The sequence below is a fragment of the Panthera uncia genome, chromosome F1 (genome assembly GCF_023721935.1).
Source record: "Panthera uncia isolate 11264 chromosome F1, Puncia_PCG_1.0, whole genome shotgun sequence".
NCBI classification, from domain to species: Eukaryota; Metazoa; Chordata; class Mammalia; order Carnivora; family Felidae; genus Panthera; species Panthera uncia.
Genome location: NC_064813.1, coordinates 39,021,850 through 39,037,660, shown reverse-complemented (window position 1 = coordinate 39,037,660; position 15,811 = coordinate 39,021,850). Strand labels below are relative to the sequence as shown.

Here is a 15,811-nt window from a genome sequence, read left to right as displayed (position 1 = left end):
CCGGGGGGGGGGGGGGGGGGGGGGGGGGGGGGGGGGGAGGGCCCGCCGGGGCAGGAATGCGCGGCGGGCGGCGCAGGAGGCGAGTGGAGGAACATGTAAGGGCACATCCCTCGAGCTGCCGCCCAGCGCGCAGGCAGAGCCCAGCGAGCGAGCGGGCGAGCGTGGTGCCAGTGCGCAGCCGGGCTCTCGGACCGGGAAGCCACCGGGGCACCGGGCAGTGGCCGGGCGGGGCAGCTCGCGCGGGGCGGCGGAGGGGCCGGAGCGGGGCTGCGGGCGCCGAGCGGACGGCGGTGGCCCGAGGACTGCGCGGCGGGCGTCCCGGACAGCCGGGGCGCAGGTGGCAAGGCGCGCGGCCAGCCGGCCCCGGGCGCCAGAATCCGGCGCTGCCGAGCCGGGGAGGGCGCAGCGCCCACCGCAGCCTGCAGTTTTCCCGGGACGTCTGGGCGCCCATGACGGCGGCGGCGACTGTGCTCAAGGAGGGCGTGCTGGAGAAGCGCAGCGGCGGGCTGCTGCAGCTGTGGAAGCGGAAGCGCTGTGTGCTCACCGAGCGCGGGCTGCAGCTCTTCGAGGCCAAGGGCACCGGCGGCCGGCCCAAGGAGCTCAGCTTCGCCCGCATCAAGGCGGTGGAATGCGTGGAGAGCACCGGGCGCCACATCTATTTCACGCTGGTGACCGAGGGAGGCGGCGAGATCGACTTCCGCTGCCCCCTCGAGGATCCTGGCTGGAACGCCCAGATCACCCTGGGCCTGGTCAAGTTCAAGAACCAGCAGGCAATCCAGACTGTGAGGGCCAGGCAGAGCCTCGGGGCCGGGACCCTCGTGTCCTAAACCGCACAACTTGCCATCTTACCTTCATGCTCCGCACCCTCCCCACCACGTGGTGTACGGAGGTCAAGTCAGGTAGGTCCCTGGAGACTGAACCCTCCTTTCTCTCCTCTTTCCCTTATGGAGAAAATGGGGGACTCCCACCAGCATTCCACATCAAAGCTGAACGACCCTAGGGCCGACAGGGAGTAGGAGCTTAGGAGTCTGAGCAAGGGAGACCAAGAGCTGGACTTTCCCCTGGGGCCCCAGGCAGGAGGGTCGTATGTGCCCCAGGTGACAGAGAGGAAGATGGTGGGATGGGCCTCCCTACAGGTTGGTTCTGCCCTGGCTCTGGTGGAGGGAGGCTGGCCTGCGCATTCCCTTAAGGCTTTCCAGCAGAAAGACAGTCTCCTTCAGTTAGCAGAGTCATTGGGAACAGAACCCAGCTCCCAAGGTGGGCCCTTAGGGGGAGGGTTTGACTAGGCTGGGCCAGGGCTCCACTACCCATTCTTGACAGTGGATATCGGGTCCTAGGGCTGAGCTGCTGGCAGACCAGAGGTGTTGGAGGGTGGGCAGGCCAGGCCAGAGGCCAGGCCACCGATACCAAGGGGGAATGGGCCTGTCCGCCTGCCTCTGAGTGCCAGCCAATGCCCAGCTGGGCCAGAAGAGGAGAAGCTGGAGAAGGGGGTGGGGCATTGGGGCAGGGTGGGTGGAGGGGTGCAGGATGGGGTCATGATTTGTTATTTGTGATGTCTTAATCCTCCTTGAGCAGTAGGGCAGGGGGTGAGGGGCGGATTTGTTGTCAGGAAGGCCCAGGGGAGGGACCAGGAATAGAACCTAGAAGCCCTGGCTCCCAGCCCTGTGCCCTCTTCCCCAGATGCCACTCCCTCCCCGTGGGAACCACGAGTAGGGCCGAGGACGGAATTATACCACTCAGGTTTTCATTTCTCCGGTGGAAACCTATATCCCCTCTCATACCATCTCCCCCTCCAGCCCCGCAGTTCTCCACCTTGCCAGGGAGAGTCCCGGTGAGCCTGGAGCCCCACCCGGGGTCCTATACCCCTTTGACCCTCCTGTTGACTGTAGTGAGGGTTAGCCGAGAGGGAGGGAGACCTGCTGTACTGAGAACTGGTCCATATTGATCCCTCAGGCCTCAGGGGGACTCGGAGGAAGCAGTTTCCTCCCCTGATCACAGTGTGTTGTACAAATACTATTTTCTAGCTTTCTCCTGATGTGGAGAAGGTCGGAAAGCTCTGCTGGAAAGCAGCTCATTGTGGATACTTATCTCAGTGTCTGCCCCTGCCCTGACTGCTCTTCTTTCTTGCCAGCTCTCCTGCCCCTTTTGGCTCATGGGAGCGTGACTGTGCTCCATATGTCGAGGCGGAAGCCATGGTCACGTGGAGGAGACGCTGGAGCTGAAGGAATGGATGGGGCCCGGGGAGGAGGGCAGAAGGCCATGTGGGGCTGAGGATGAAGATTCAGCCCCTGGACACTCTCAGAGTCTCCGGACATTCCCAGCTCAGGGCTTTGCAGCCACAGCCTGACGTACAGATGGTGATGGAGAGCTGGCATCCAAGCACCCTCCCCTCGGCGGCCCTGTCATCTGGCTGCAGACTGTTGTTAGTCCCCAGCTTGTGCCATGCCGCGAGGAGGACATTTCCCCATGGGGTGCCAAGCCAGTGCCTCAGGACTCAGGAGGCCAGCCTGGTACCCCGGGGAGGAACCAGCCTGGCATCACTTCTGGACTCACCTTGGTGGGGGGAGCTGATGGGCCCTGAGGCCCGCACTTGAGGGTCTCCTGCTGCTTAGGTCCTTCTGGGACCCCCACCCATCCAGGCCTTTTCTTTGCACACTTCGCCCCCCACCTCCTGCCCATCTTCCCCCCCACTGTGGTGCTAGGCCTGGAGGTGGTGGGGGTGGGGTGGGGGTTTGGCCATTACCATTTCATGCCTATCCCAAAATGAAGAGTCCCCGCAAAGGGCAGTGACCACACTGTTTGCTGAATGGAGTTCTTTGCCCACAAAGACCCAGTGCTTGGAGCATCCCTCTCCTACCCCCGCTTCTCCACTCCATAACCCATTCTGAGATCTCCGGCCTGGGTGGGGAGAGACACTGCAGCCCTAGGAGGCACGACCTCAGCGGTCCTAGGAAGGAGGGACCGTAAGGCCTGGACTGAGGGATGTTCTACTGGCCAACTCAGTCTATGTAGCTGCTTTTCCAGAAGGCCATGCCGCCCCTGCCATCCTGGGAGGTGGCTCAGCTTTCTGAGCAGAGTTGGTCTCCCTGTCATTTATATACTCAGGCTTCATACATTTATGCAGTAAGTATTCCTTGCTGGATGGTTTAAAAGGAATGATTACAGCACGGGAAAAGCTGAAGTACAGAGAAATAGCTGCCTGAGTTACACAGAAACTCATCGGGTAACCCTCGAGATCTTTCCATGTTGTGGTCAGCAGTTTACTCTGCCCTCCTTTCCTCCATTGCCCACCACGTCTGGCCTTCCCTGTGGCAAAGCAGTGGCCTACTTCAGAGTCTCCAGAAGGAACGAGGGGGCTGTGTAGCCCCCTTCAACAATTTGAAGTCTCTTTAATAACCTCTTTGTGCTTCTGACCTGTTTCGTTCCCCATCAGATTTCTCCTACTGTCCAGCCAAGACCTCCCCATCCTATGTCCCAGTACCTTAGAGTCCTCGGGAGTACCTTGTTCATCTGCTACGAGCACCGCGTCTCACAAGTGACAAAGAACTTACAGATTACAAGAGAGTTTTGACAAATATCTCATTTATTACCTCATTAGGCTGTATCCCTGTTTCATGGATAGCTTAGTCCCAGCATCGCAAACAAGCATCATCTTCCACGCCACCCCTGGTATGTGCTGAGCAAGATCTGGGCTCCCCTAGCATGCTGTGGTCAATTGGTGATGTCTGTCATGGGCTTGGGGAGAAAGATGGTGACGATGACCACACTTGGGTGGCTGGTGGGGGGGGGTTGGCGAGAAGATGATGGGGTCTCCACCCCTTTGTTGGAGCCATGTGAATGGGAAAGGGTTAGCATCTCTCTTCTATAAGACGGCCTCTAAAATAGAATCCTTGCTCTTCAAATCGAACTGAAAGGCTGCTGATGGTGGGGATTCAGGCATAAAGAAAGAAAAGAGGTATCCAGACCCTCAGAAGTGAGAGAGTGGGAGCAGGTGGGAGTGGATGCAGGCAAATACGTACTCCTAGATGCCTCTCCTCTGCCAGTGCTGTGCTTGGCACTGGTGATGCAGAGACGGGGAACACAATCTGACCCTGCCCCGAGAAGCCCTGAGTCTGGTAGAGAGCTAAAATGCCAACTGGTGCCTGTAGAGCTGGTGTGAGCATCCGGGGGAATGCTGGGCTCTGCCTCCTCTGCCCAGCACTGTGTTAGCCTCACTGGTGTTTGCCAGATCATTCTGAGAGCCTGGCTGCAAAGGGCAGTGGGGGCACAGCCAGCATGGGGTGTCCAGGGGCAGGGGGCACACAGAGCAGAGGAAGAGGCAGGCTCTGGTTTCTGACACTCCCTGCCTTTCTGGAACACAGCCCTGTTGGTTCCACCTGTGCTTTCGTTCCTGCCCAAACCCAGCTTCAGTTTCTCCCCGTGCTGGGAGAGCCCCGGCCCCTCTGATGGGTGTGCTCCAGTTAGAACCCCTAGCACAGACCCTAGAATGTAGTAGGCCCTCAGTATACATTAATAGAGGTGGGGGTTGTTGCGATGGGGAAGATCACTTCCTACCACTTGTAAGAGAGTCCCATGGCTTCCCGAAGGCTCCAAGAAGTCATAGCACAGGGATTGGGACCTTACACCCTGAATTTATGTTTTTGTTTTTGTTGTTTTTAAAGATATGTGACCTTTGGGGAGTCTTTGTCTTCCTGCTGGGGAGGGAGACACCCTGCTTTGTGACTTCAGGGGTGTTTTCGCTGCTCTGGCAACTCTAGATTCTAAAAATGGATCATAGGCCCTCACCCTAGGAATGCTTGGCTGGACCACAGAGTAGGGTCAAGGCCTCTTTGGGGGCACAAACAGGCCCCGACAGTGCCAGCAGACATGCATGAGATGGAAAAACTGCTCGGTTGGGCCCAAGGATGCCGTGAGGCCAGGGAGGGGCTGCTGCTTTCTCTCCCCCTGGCCCGGCAGCCCCGGCCTCACCCCTGCCTGATGCGTGAGTCATCGATGGGAAAATGAGAAAGGGCAAGTCCCAGCCCAGCAACTGGGAGTCCTATGAGGCTAGGGGTGGGGAGACAGAGGGGAGAAGGGATGGGCTTGCTCAGGTCAGGGTGAGCTGAGGCTGGGGCTGAGGCTTTGGCAAGAGTGAGCCTGTTGCCAGGGTGAGAAGGAAGACGAGCGCAAGGAGCCAGAATTGGAGCCCACAGGCAGGCACTGTAGCAGGAAGGAGTGAGGCTAGATCTGTAGGGCATCCTGGTTACAAGTCTGTAATCTGGCCTTTCCTGGAAGTTAGGGCTGGAGAGGTGCCGTGGGCAGTTGTCCTACCAGGCCCAGGGACCTGGGTAAGACTGTGTGTCCCACTGTGCGCCAGGCTGCTGGTTGGGAGGCTGCATAGTCCTGGTTTGGCCTCCAGTCTCTGTTCCAGGCCGCATGCCATGGTCCCCTAGTGTGTTCTGTCCAGAATGCAATTCATTCTCCTGTTTCAAACCTCCAGGGGCTTGCCCACTGCGATGGAGGCAGTCCAGGCTCCTTGGAGGTGCTCTCTCCACAGTCAGGGCCCTTTGTAATGCACCTGTCTGCACGATCCCCACAGCCAGGGCCCCTGCGTGCAGCCGCCCCCATTCCAGGCTGGCAAAGGCTGTCTCACACACCCAGGCCTTCGCACCCACCTCCTCCTGCACATTTTTGCAGTGTTGGCTCACCACCTCGGAGGGGCCTCCTCTACTCTGCCTATGGTCCAGGCTGGGTAGCTGCTCTCTCCTCTGTATGCTCATAGTTTTTCCATTACTCACCCTCCATTGCTGGCTTACTCGTCTGCCTGCTGTACTAGGTGGCCAGTGCCTGTCATTTGTGTACTCCTGCTATCTCACAGTATCTGGCACACAGCAGGTTCTTAATGATAATAATGGCAAACGGTATTAGTGCTTACTTTGTGCCCAGCATTGATCCAAGAACCGTACAATTATTGAATCGTGTCATGCTTCAGCAACTCTGTGAGGTAGGTGTTGCTCATAACTCCCGTGTTTTGCGTTAAGAAACTGAGGCTCATAACTCCCGTGTTTTGCGTTAAGAAACGGCGCCTGGGTGGCTCCGTTGGTTAAGTGTCCGGCTCTTGATTTCGGCTCAGGTCATGATCTCACGGTTGTGGGATTGAGCCCTGGGCTCCACACCCAGCACGGAGATTCTCTCTGCCTCTCCCTCTGCCCCTCCCCTGCTCACACCTACATGCTCATGCTCTCTCTCACTCTTTCTCTCTCAAAGAACAAGAAAGAAAGAAAGAAAGAAAGAAAGAAAGAAAGAAAGAAAGAAGAAAGAAAGAAAGAAAGAAAGAAAGAAAGAAAGAAAGAAACTGAGGCCCAGAGAGGTTAAGTGCTTTGTTCAGAATCACACAGCAGCTATGAAGTGGGGGAACGAGGAGTCAACCAGGTCAGTAGGACTCTAGCATGTGCTTTTAACCCAACACCAGATGATTAGTCCTCACTGGATGAGTGAATGAATGAAGGAGTGAATGAGCCCACAGTGTCACTGGGAGAAAGTTGCTCGGGAGCTGGGGGAAAGGAGAAGTAAGCCCCGGGGAGTGGGGAGCACGTCCGTGTGCCAGGGCACGGAGGAGGCTTCGTGGAGAAGCTGGCCGCAGCCAGTCCTTGAGACAGTGGTGGGTCTCCCTACAGGAAAGGACACGGGGGTTGGGAGGGGGTGTCCTGGGGCAGGACTGGTCTGGAAGAGCGGAGAGACCCAGAGCGGGAAAGTACAGTGGGAATCTAGGGGAACAAATCATCTTTGGGCTGAGGGCCAGGCCTGTATTGGCCCCAAATGCCGTTTGTCATGACCTGGGCACAGGGCTGCCCCATCTGCAGGGACAAGGGCTGTGAGCTCAGTAGATGTGACCCTGTGTGGCAGCAGGCCTGGTCCCAGAGGCCCCCACGTAGGGTTCACACCAGCTAGGGTGACCGACCGTGCTGGTGTGAGTGGGGCTCTCCTAGTGTAAAAGCACTGAAAGCCCTATGTCCCCAGGAACTCCTCAGTCCTGGGCAATCTGGGGCAGGGGGTCACCCTACGCCCTGCCCCAGGGACAGGAAGTGCTGCCTCTCCCACCCTTTTATTTCACCGGTCAGCTCTGTCCACAGCTCTTGGCCCCAGCGAAGGGTCCAGAGCAACAGTGCTAGGGCCCAGAGGCGTCACCCGCCCAGACTCAGGCAGCATCGGAGTTTTCTGCCATCCTTGGAGGGCACACCAGGCCCCCAGCTCTAAGGAGAAAGGAGAGCCAGGTGTCCTCAGGGGCTCTTCAGTCAGCTCTGCTTCTACTAGTCCCCAACCGCTATGCAATTCAGTTCAACCCAACCTCAGCGCTTTGTGAAGCACCTAGTTTCTGTGGCACAGGCGTAGAAGCCTGGCCCATCTCGTGTGGTAATTGAGCCACAGAGAGTAGCCAGGGAACAGAGGGGACTGTTAGGTGGGGACAGTGCTGTGAGGGGTGGGTGGGGGATGCAGGTGGTCCTTGGAATGGAGGATAGGATTCTGACTATCAGAGAGAAGAGGGTAGGCAAGGCCTTCCAGGGGTAGGAATTATCTGTGCAAACGTGCCAGGCTGGAAACGGTGAGGTGGCTCAGGAAACGCGAGCAGGTTTGCACAGAACCTGGGTGTGCAAGAGCTGAGCACAGAGGAGTTGGGCCAACTTGGAGTCCCCTGACTGGCCAGGACTTCTTTCATAGGCAGCGGGAGCCCATCACAAGGCTTCCATTCTTAACACACACACACACACACACACACACACACCCCTTTACTTTTATTACAAAAATGTATTTGTTGGAGAGAAATGTGAAAGGACAGTACATTATAAAGAAGAAAACAAACATCATCTTTCATGTCCCCATCTCTCAGAGATCATCTTTGCTAACATTCTGGTGCATTTCTCTCTGCATTTATTTCTCTGAAAATAGATATGTGACATATAATTATTATCCATGATATAATATGTAATTATTTTTTCACACATGGGGTCATACTGTGTGTGCTCCATTATAGCCTGATTTTTTATGTATAGTATATTGCGTTATGAGGCCATGATGTTAAGTAAGCATTTTGATGTCTGTATGTTACTCTATTGTATCTAGTATTAGTGGACAAAAGAATCCCTTATTGTTGAACACCCATGTTCTTTTTGTGTTTTTCTATCATATACAAGGTGGTAGTAAACATTTGCATACCTAAATCTCTGTGTCTCTACTGGTTTCTTCTCTTTTTCCTCCCTATTCTTTTTCTTATTCTTCCTCCTCCTTCTCCTCCTCCCCCCCCCCCGTCTTTTTCTTCTTATTAATAGAAGCCTAATTAGTTTTCTTTTTTAAAATGTTTTTTAAATGTTTATTTATTTTTGAAAGAGAGAGAGAGAGAGAGAGAGAGAGAGAGAGTGTTGACATGAGCAGGAGAAGAGCAGAGAGAAAGGAGGACAGAGGATCCAAACCCGATGTTGGGTTCGAACTCACCTGAGATCATGATCTGAGCCGAAGTCTATGCTTAACTGCAGAACCGACTGGGCCACCCAGGCGCCCCTAATTGGCTTTCTTGAAGCGGAATGACTGGGTCTGCACTGGAGAGCAGGGGAGCTGTGGTGAGCACTGGGTTTTAGAATGGGTGTTGTGGTGGTCCTGGGGGAAGGGAGGGCCTGGGAGCAGGGAAATCCAGAGGTAATGAGGCCTGAAGAGCCATGGTGGGAATGGAAAGGGAAGGTGGAAGCCAATGAGGAGACAGTGACTAGTTAATAAATGCCCACTGTGGGGCAGAGACTTACTCCCGTGTCATCCACATGGAGGCATTCAGGCAGCAGCGAAACACTTAGGCTCTAATCTCAGACCTGAGTGTGAATTCCTGCCGTGTCTCTCATTAGCCATGTTATTTGGCACCCCATTAACAAATGGGAATGATAATACCCTACTTCCTAGGATCATCATGAGAGTTAATTGCGGGAATGCCTGCAAAGTAGATAAGGCACATAGAAACTGCACGGTAAACTTTGCTACTGCAGTAGTGTGATTACAGTAGTGTGATAATCCTTCCAGCAACCTTGCTTGGCCTAATCCCCATTTGAGAAATTAACAACTTAAATTGCAATTAACAATTAACTGCAATTAACGACTTAAATTGGCAATGCTTGCCAGTGCTTTTACCTGATACCAATACCTAACCTTGATGGAGTGCAGCCTAATTGGGCTAGACCCACCTCCCTTCAGGATAAGTGTCCATCTTACAGATGACGAAATGGAAGTTCAGAGAAGTGAACATAGTGGCACAGTGTAAACTCAGGCCTCCCAACTCTGGGTCCCACAAAGTTCTCGTGACGTCCTGGTGCCTCCCGGTGTTGGGACTTCCAGTTGGAAGGGAGGATGGAGAGGGGCACCTCTCATCGGTTGAGGGGCTGGCTCGGTCGGTTAAGCCTCCGACTCTTGATTTCAGTTCAGGTCATGATCTCCCGGTTTGTGAGTTCGAGCCCCGCGTCGGGCTCTCACTGATGGTGCAGAGCCTGCCTGGGATTCTCTCTCCCCCTTCCCCTCTCCCTGCTCTCCCCCAGCTCTGGCATGCTCTCTCTCTCTCAAAATAAAGAAGTAATAATAATAAAAAACCAAAACGTTAAAAGAAAACAAAAAGAAGTGAGGAAGGAGAGAGCAGGCGATGTTCCATCAAGATTCCTTTGTCATCGGAGGGTGCTGCACTTTCATTAACCGGGCTCCACTCCAGTGGCTCAGAGCCCTTCACACACATGAATGCCCCTTCCCCTGCCAGGGAAGAGAGGGCAAGTGGCACAACTTGTCTGAGTTAACAGAGCGTGTCGCTGACCAAGCCAGAAGGAGAGTGCGTGCGCGTCTGGCCCAGGCCAGCCCTGGGGAGCCCTTGGCTGGCTCCCCGTTGCGAGGGAGTTGAGCCTCCGTGCTTACCAAGACAGTGGAGAGAAACCTCGCTGGGAGAGCACCTCTAAAGAGCTGACAGCATCTAATAATTAATTATACTTGACTGGGGTGGTCAGGGCTGCAGTTTGGAGTGTTTGGCTATTTATGCAAAAGGAGGCGTTAGACTCTGTGCTTACCACACTTCCAAAACACGTACACCCAATGGCCCTTTCTCACAGTCCGGGTGGCCCACCCCACGGATCCAGCCCAGAATGGTCTATTTCTCTAGCAGGACAAAAGAGAACTCGCCCCTGGCAAGGTCTTTGGAAGCACCCCCCCCCCGCCCCGCCCCCATCTTCACCTCCTGGAATGTTCACCACTCCCCTCTGTGTTTCTCTTCAGGGCTCTGGCTCTCAAGGAACCTGCAGGTGTGATATTGTATTATCACCACAGGAAGAGCTTGGAATATTTCCTGATAGATAAGATGGTAAATGTAAGGCCCAGGGAAATAAAGCTTCCTCTGCATGGTTGAGCCACGGTTCCTGAGCGAACACCCAGTCTGGAATTGGACTGATGTTCCTACCCAGTTCTGCTGCAGCCCGTGGCATGCATGCATCTGGGCCACTTAAGAGTTTAGGGAGGGGACAGTCTCTCAACTCTTTCTCCTGCGTCTCTACTGGGTACCGGGGAGCGGGGGGACTCCTCTCAGCTAGCCTACAAGTCCTTTTCTCTGTCAGCACCCGTACTGCCAGCACCTACTGCTGGGCTGAGATACCTTCAATGTAAAAGGCAGCAATAAGACCAGGGATGCCTGGGAGCAGGCAGGGGGACCTGGGTCTACCTCGCTTTGCCCAGTGTCTCCTGAGTTCCCAGATCCAGCCACGAGGTGCACCTGCACAGTCTGGTGAGAGGTATACCTCACCTCAACACCCAACCACTTGTTCCTTTGCTCAGTTGCTTTTGAGCGTGGGTACAACCTAGCTGCTAGAACTGACTTGACACAGCCTCCTGATTCACCGGTCTGGGCTGGAAGGCACACGACGGCAGGGCCCTGTGTTTTCCTCATTGTGCTTACCATTGGTGCTTCCGATGTTGCCTCCTCAGGCCAGTGGCTGGCATATAATAGGTGCCAGTGGCTGGCATATAGTAGGTGCTCAGTAAAGGCTGCGGAAAGAGCAAATGTGAAGTTGTGTGTAAGTGGTTCTGTATGTGTGCATGTGTGTGTCTGTTTGTACTGCATTGGGGGCTTACTGGCTCTCAGAGCAAGCTCCTAGAATACTTCAAATAAATAGAGCCTGGAAGACATTGGGCAGAATCCACTGAGGGGACCCCTAAGTGGCTCTTAGTAGTAAGAATGTTGGTAGCCTGGGCGCAGAAGACAGCCCTTCTGGATCCTTGTTCAGACTGGGCCATTACCCAGCCCTGTGACCTTGGGCAAGCCTTGTTTTCCTCACTTGTAAAACAAAGGAATAGAAGTAAATCAGTAGGTTCTAAATCCAGCAGATGGTCAGAATCCTGGCCCTACCTGCAACCCACTGAATCCAAATCTCTAGAGCTGGAGCCCAGGAATCAGTATTTTCACGAAGCTCCCTGACCCCACCCATAGTGATTCTGAAGTTGCCGGGTCGAGGGAATGATGCTCAATGACCTCTGACAGTTATCAAGAGCTCAGGATGCAGCAAACTCAGGGCTCTGTCCCTGCCCCTGCAGTTTGGGGCCCGGGAGCCTGGGGGAGGTTTACTGAGCAGAACCTGCTGAATGGTGTTACACACACACACACACACACACACACACACACCCTGCAAGCTCATATACATCCACGTAGTCTCAGATGCCACAGTCCTGGGGAGTGCCATCTGGCAGCAAGGGTAATCTCTCCATTTCCTGTGTCTTCCTCAGACTCTAGCTTGGCTTGTGATTTTACTTTTCCCGATCCCACCCTTATCAGAAGAGTCCCTGGAGGGGCGCCTGGGTGGCGCAGTCGGTTAAGCGTCCGACTTCAGCCAGGTCACGATCTCGCGGTCTGTGAGTTCGAGCCCCGCGTCAGGCTCTGGGCTGATGGCTCGGAGCCTGGAGCCTGTTTCCGATTCTGTGTCTCCCTCTCTCTCTGCCCCTCCCCCGTTCATGCTCTGTCTCTCTCTGTCCCAAAAATAAATAAAAAACGTTGAAAAAAAAAATTAAAAAAAAAAAAATAAAAAAAAAAAATAAAAAAAAAAAAGAAGAGTCCCTGGAACAGGGAGCCCACAGGGGCAATTGGCCTCTGGCCACGCTCTTACTGCCTGGGTCTCCGTTTTCATAAATGTAGGGTGGAAACAATAATCCTCCCTCCGCTGGGAATAATCTGCCGATGAATAAGGTCAAGAAGACAACGTAAGTGAGCATGTAGTGAGACGTAAGCACTCAGGCTATTCGCAGGGAGTGGATTGTTGATTCCCTTAGGCCCTGTCTCTCCAAGAGAGCTCTGTGTTCTTGAGCCTTCGTTCTGGACTTGGCCGAGCTGGTCCCTGATGTAGCTTTGGGACCCAGTTTGGGAGTCCTGGTGGCAGGCAGACCCTGAAAAGGCCCCCAGTGGTCTCTGCCTCCGGATAAACTTCTATACATCCCTCCCCTTGAGAGCAGACTGGCTTAGTGACTTGCTCCTAGAGAATAGAATAAGATAGGGTGTCCCTTCTGTGATTAGGCTACGTAGGATTGTGCCTTCCATCTTGTTCGTTCTGACCCTCTCCCTTGCTCATTTGCTGGAGCAAACTGCCATGTTGGAAAGGCCCGCGTGCTAGGAACTGGGGGTGGCCTCTGGCCAGCTGCTCAAAAGACACTGAGATCAAAAGATCTCACCAACACCCACTGAGTTTGGAAGGAGGTCCTTCTCCAGCCGAGCCTTCCAATGGGACTCTGCTCCTGGCTGACATCCTGCTTTCTGCCTTGTGAGGGGCAATGAAGCAGGGGACCCAGCCAGGCATTTCCGGATTCCTGAACTGTAGAAACTATGAGATGATAAATGGGTGTTGTTATATGCCACTTTATGCTGATTTGTTGCATAGCAATAGATAAATAATACAGAGGTCTTCTTCGGGAAGATTTCCCATGATTCTCTTCATACCCCCATCAGGGCCAGGTGCCCCTCCTCTGCTCACATTCATGAGAACCCTGCATACACTTTTACTGGTGTACCATTGGTTTACTGGTCTCCCTCTCTAGGTAGGGACCACATTCTCTTTACCTTTTATCTCTGGGGCCTGGCCCTGTGCCTGGCCCACAGTAAGAGTTCAGTAAATGCTTGCTGAGTGATTGAGATTCTAGAATCTCTATGCCTCCTTACCTCCCCACCCCTCTGCAGATTTGAGTTTGCTTTTTCAGAAAGGGGGTGAGGTCACCCCAAGATTTCTGACCAGTAGAAGACACCAGAGTGCTGTAGGAGGGCTGTAGGAGGGGGCCGGGTGAACACAGAGAAGATGCTTATGGTTCAGTCCGGTGGTTTTGGAGACCACACGAGTCACCAGAGCGCTGAGAGCAGGGAGTGAGAAGCAAGGGGATCTACTTGGGCAATGCACCATCTCTAGCTGGCCTGCTTAGCACAGGACATCCTACCTTCCTACCTCAGAACATTCGGGGATATTTCCAGGCTGGAACGATGTCCTTGGTCAATTAAAAGTGCTATCCCAACGACAGGCAAAATAACTCCTAGAGAAAGAAATTCCCCAACACAAAATACAAAAGGGCTACTTTTGTAGCCGGGAGAGAACAACCAGTACTTTCCTGCTATAATAATTTGCCACAAACTTGGTGGCTTACAACCACAGAAATGTATTCTTCCATAGTCGTGGAGGCAGAAAGTCCAAAGTCAGTATTGGGCTGATACCGGGCTGAAACCAAGGTATTGGCGGGGGCGCGCTCCCTCTGGAGGCTCTGGGTCAGAACTGCTTCCTGGGCTCTTGCAGTTTCTGGTGGCTCCCCGTGTTCCTTGGCTTGCGGTGGCATCCCTCCAATCCCCGCCTCTGTGGTCACATTGCCTCCTCCTCTTCGGTCTGTAATCTCTATGTGCCTCCCTCTTACAAAGACCCGTGTGATAACATTTACAGCCTGCCCGCATGGTCCTGGATAATCTCCCCACATTAAGATCCTTCACGTATTCCCATTTACAATGTCTTTGCCATATAAGACAACATTCACAGGTTCCGGGGATTAGAATGTGCACATTTGGGGGTGGGGGGCATTACTGAGCCTACCCTAGAGGGTGTGCCTGGGAGAGACACTGAGGCGGAGAGCAGCACAGCATCATATTCTTGTCTAGAAATTGAAGGCTGGGGTCTGAATTCTCAGATGAACTTCTCTGCCACTAACTCCTATCCCCGAATGAGGGAAGGCCCACGACAGACTGGGCCAACTCTATGTTTGCCCGTCCTGGTATCTAGAGTCCAGTCCTGCCTTCTCCTGGATCCCCTGGTTCCTCTTTCCTGGCCGCCCCCCACCCCCCCTGCTGGCGCCTGCGTGGGAGGCCCTGGCTGCATGACAGGGGAGTCTGGCTACAGAGCAGCGACTCTTCCTTTTCTCTCCTGAGAGCACATCTTTCCCCAGCAGGGGCTTGGTAGCCTCATAGCGGGGGAGGCTGTAAATCCCCCCGCCCACCCACGGGAAACAGCTGGGTCCCAGGCACATCCTGTGGACTTAACCCTTTCCAGGCCCGCTGACCACTCCCTGAGCCTGAGCTGCTCATGTGTGTAATGCTGGCAAATGGCCCCAGTATTGTTTATTGCGGGACTTACAACCGCCCATCTTGCCAGAAGCCAGGAAGGGGCAGGGTCTGGTTACCCCCTGGGGTGGCTGGTGCTGACCACAGCAGGAGGGGTGTTGCCTGGGGGCACATGAGCCTCCTCTTTGGTCATCACTAGCATCCAAAAGCCCTTTGTTCAGAACCAAACTATACCAGGCTCTGGGATGAACCCGGGACCAGCTGGAAATACCCATACTGGCCCCAGGGTGATTGCTGGAATCTGTTTACTTAGCTTTCTCCTCACCAGACTGTATGTGTCTAGGGAGTAGGGACTTTGTTTATCTTTGGCTGATAATAAATTCTTATAAATGGCCTGAATAATGCTGAACGTTTCCAGCTGTCCAAAATTATTCTCCTTCCCTACCTTTCCTGACATGGGATTCATTTGGGAAAGTCATTATGGTACGAAGGGTGTGAAAATGCTTCATAAAGTTAGGAAATTACACACCTCAGGGATTATTATTATTAGAGTCTTCGAGAAGTTGGAAGCGGACACACTTATCTGCAGGAGGGTGGGGAGGCCATCCATTAGCAAGTTGATGATGGTAATAATCTCTCTGCTATGTGTCCTGGTAAGAAAGTTTCATGGGACTTTCATAACTACTGCCTTATTTGATCTTTGCTACTGCCCAGAGCAGAGATGATCCTTCTCACTTGTGGATAAAGACATTGAGAATTCAGAGACAAATTTAGTAATTCGTTCCAAATCGCACAGTGATTGTGTGATGTTGGGGCCAGGATCAGAACCCAGGTCTGCGGGGCTGAGAATTGGCCAGGGCAGAGCAAGGAGATGCTGTAGGTGTCAGAGAAAAAGCAGGGCCGACAGGAGAGACAGCAGATAAAAATTGGAATCCCAGGCCCAGGATAAATGTCCGGTAGTTTTAAAATTCCTTCCCTGGGTGACCTAGGGGGGTAGCTGGGCAAATAGTAGTATTTTATTCAATGCTAAATGTGGGCCAGTACTCTGCTGGGTGCATCGTGTGAATTATGAATAACTCATCTAATAAAGATAGCAAAGGAACGGGGATGGAATGGAGACTGTGAAGATAAAGGGTGGGAATTGAGGTTTTTCAGGAGGAGAAAGTGGCCTGGGGCAGAGTCATCATGATTAACAATACGCTTGCCCACCCAGAAGGCTGAAGAACAAATCCTGACAGATGTTCCTTTGACTTC

The 15,811-nt window shown here is 53.7% G+C and overlaps 1 protein-coding gene across 1 annotated transcript; it reads left to right on the top strand.

Annotated features, from left to right (window-relative positions):
- Nucleotides 1–65: 65 nt before the first annotated feature.
- On the top strand, nucleotides 66–6,034 carry PHLDA3 (pleckstrin homology like domain family A member 3). The gene is made up of 2 exons (XM_049634348.1): nucleotides 66–899; nucleotides 2,132–6,034. The coding sequence occupies exon 1, from the start codon at nucleotides 450–452 to the stop codon at nucleotides 825–827; it is 378 nt and encodes a 125-aa protein (XP_049490305.1). The 5' UTR covers nucleotides 66–449; the 3' UTR covers nucleotides 828–899; nucleotides 2,132–6,034.
- The last annotated feature ends 9,777 nt before the right edge of the window (nucleotides 6,035–15,811 follow it).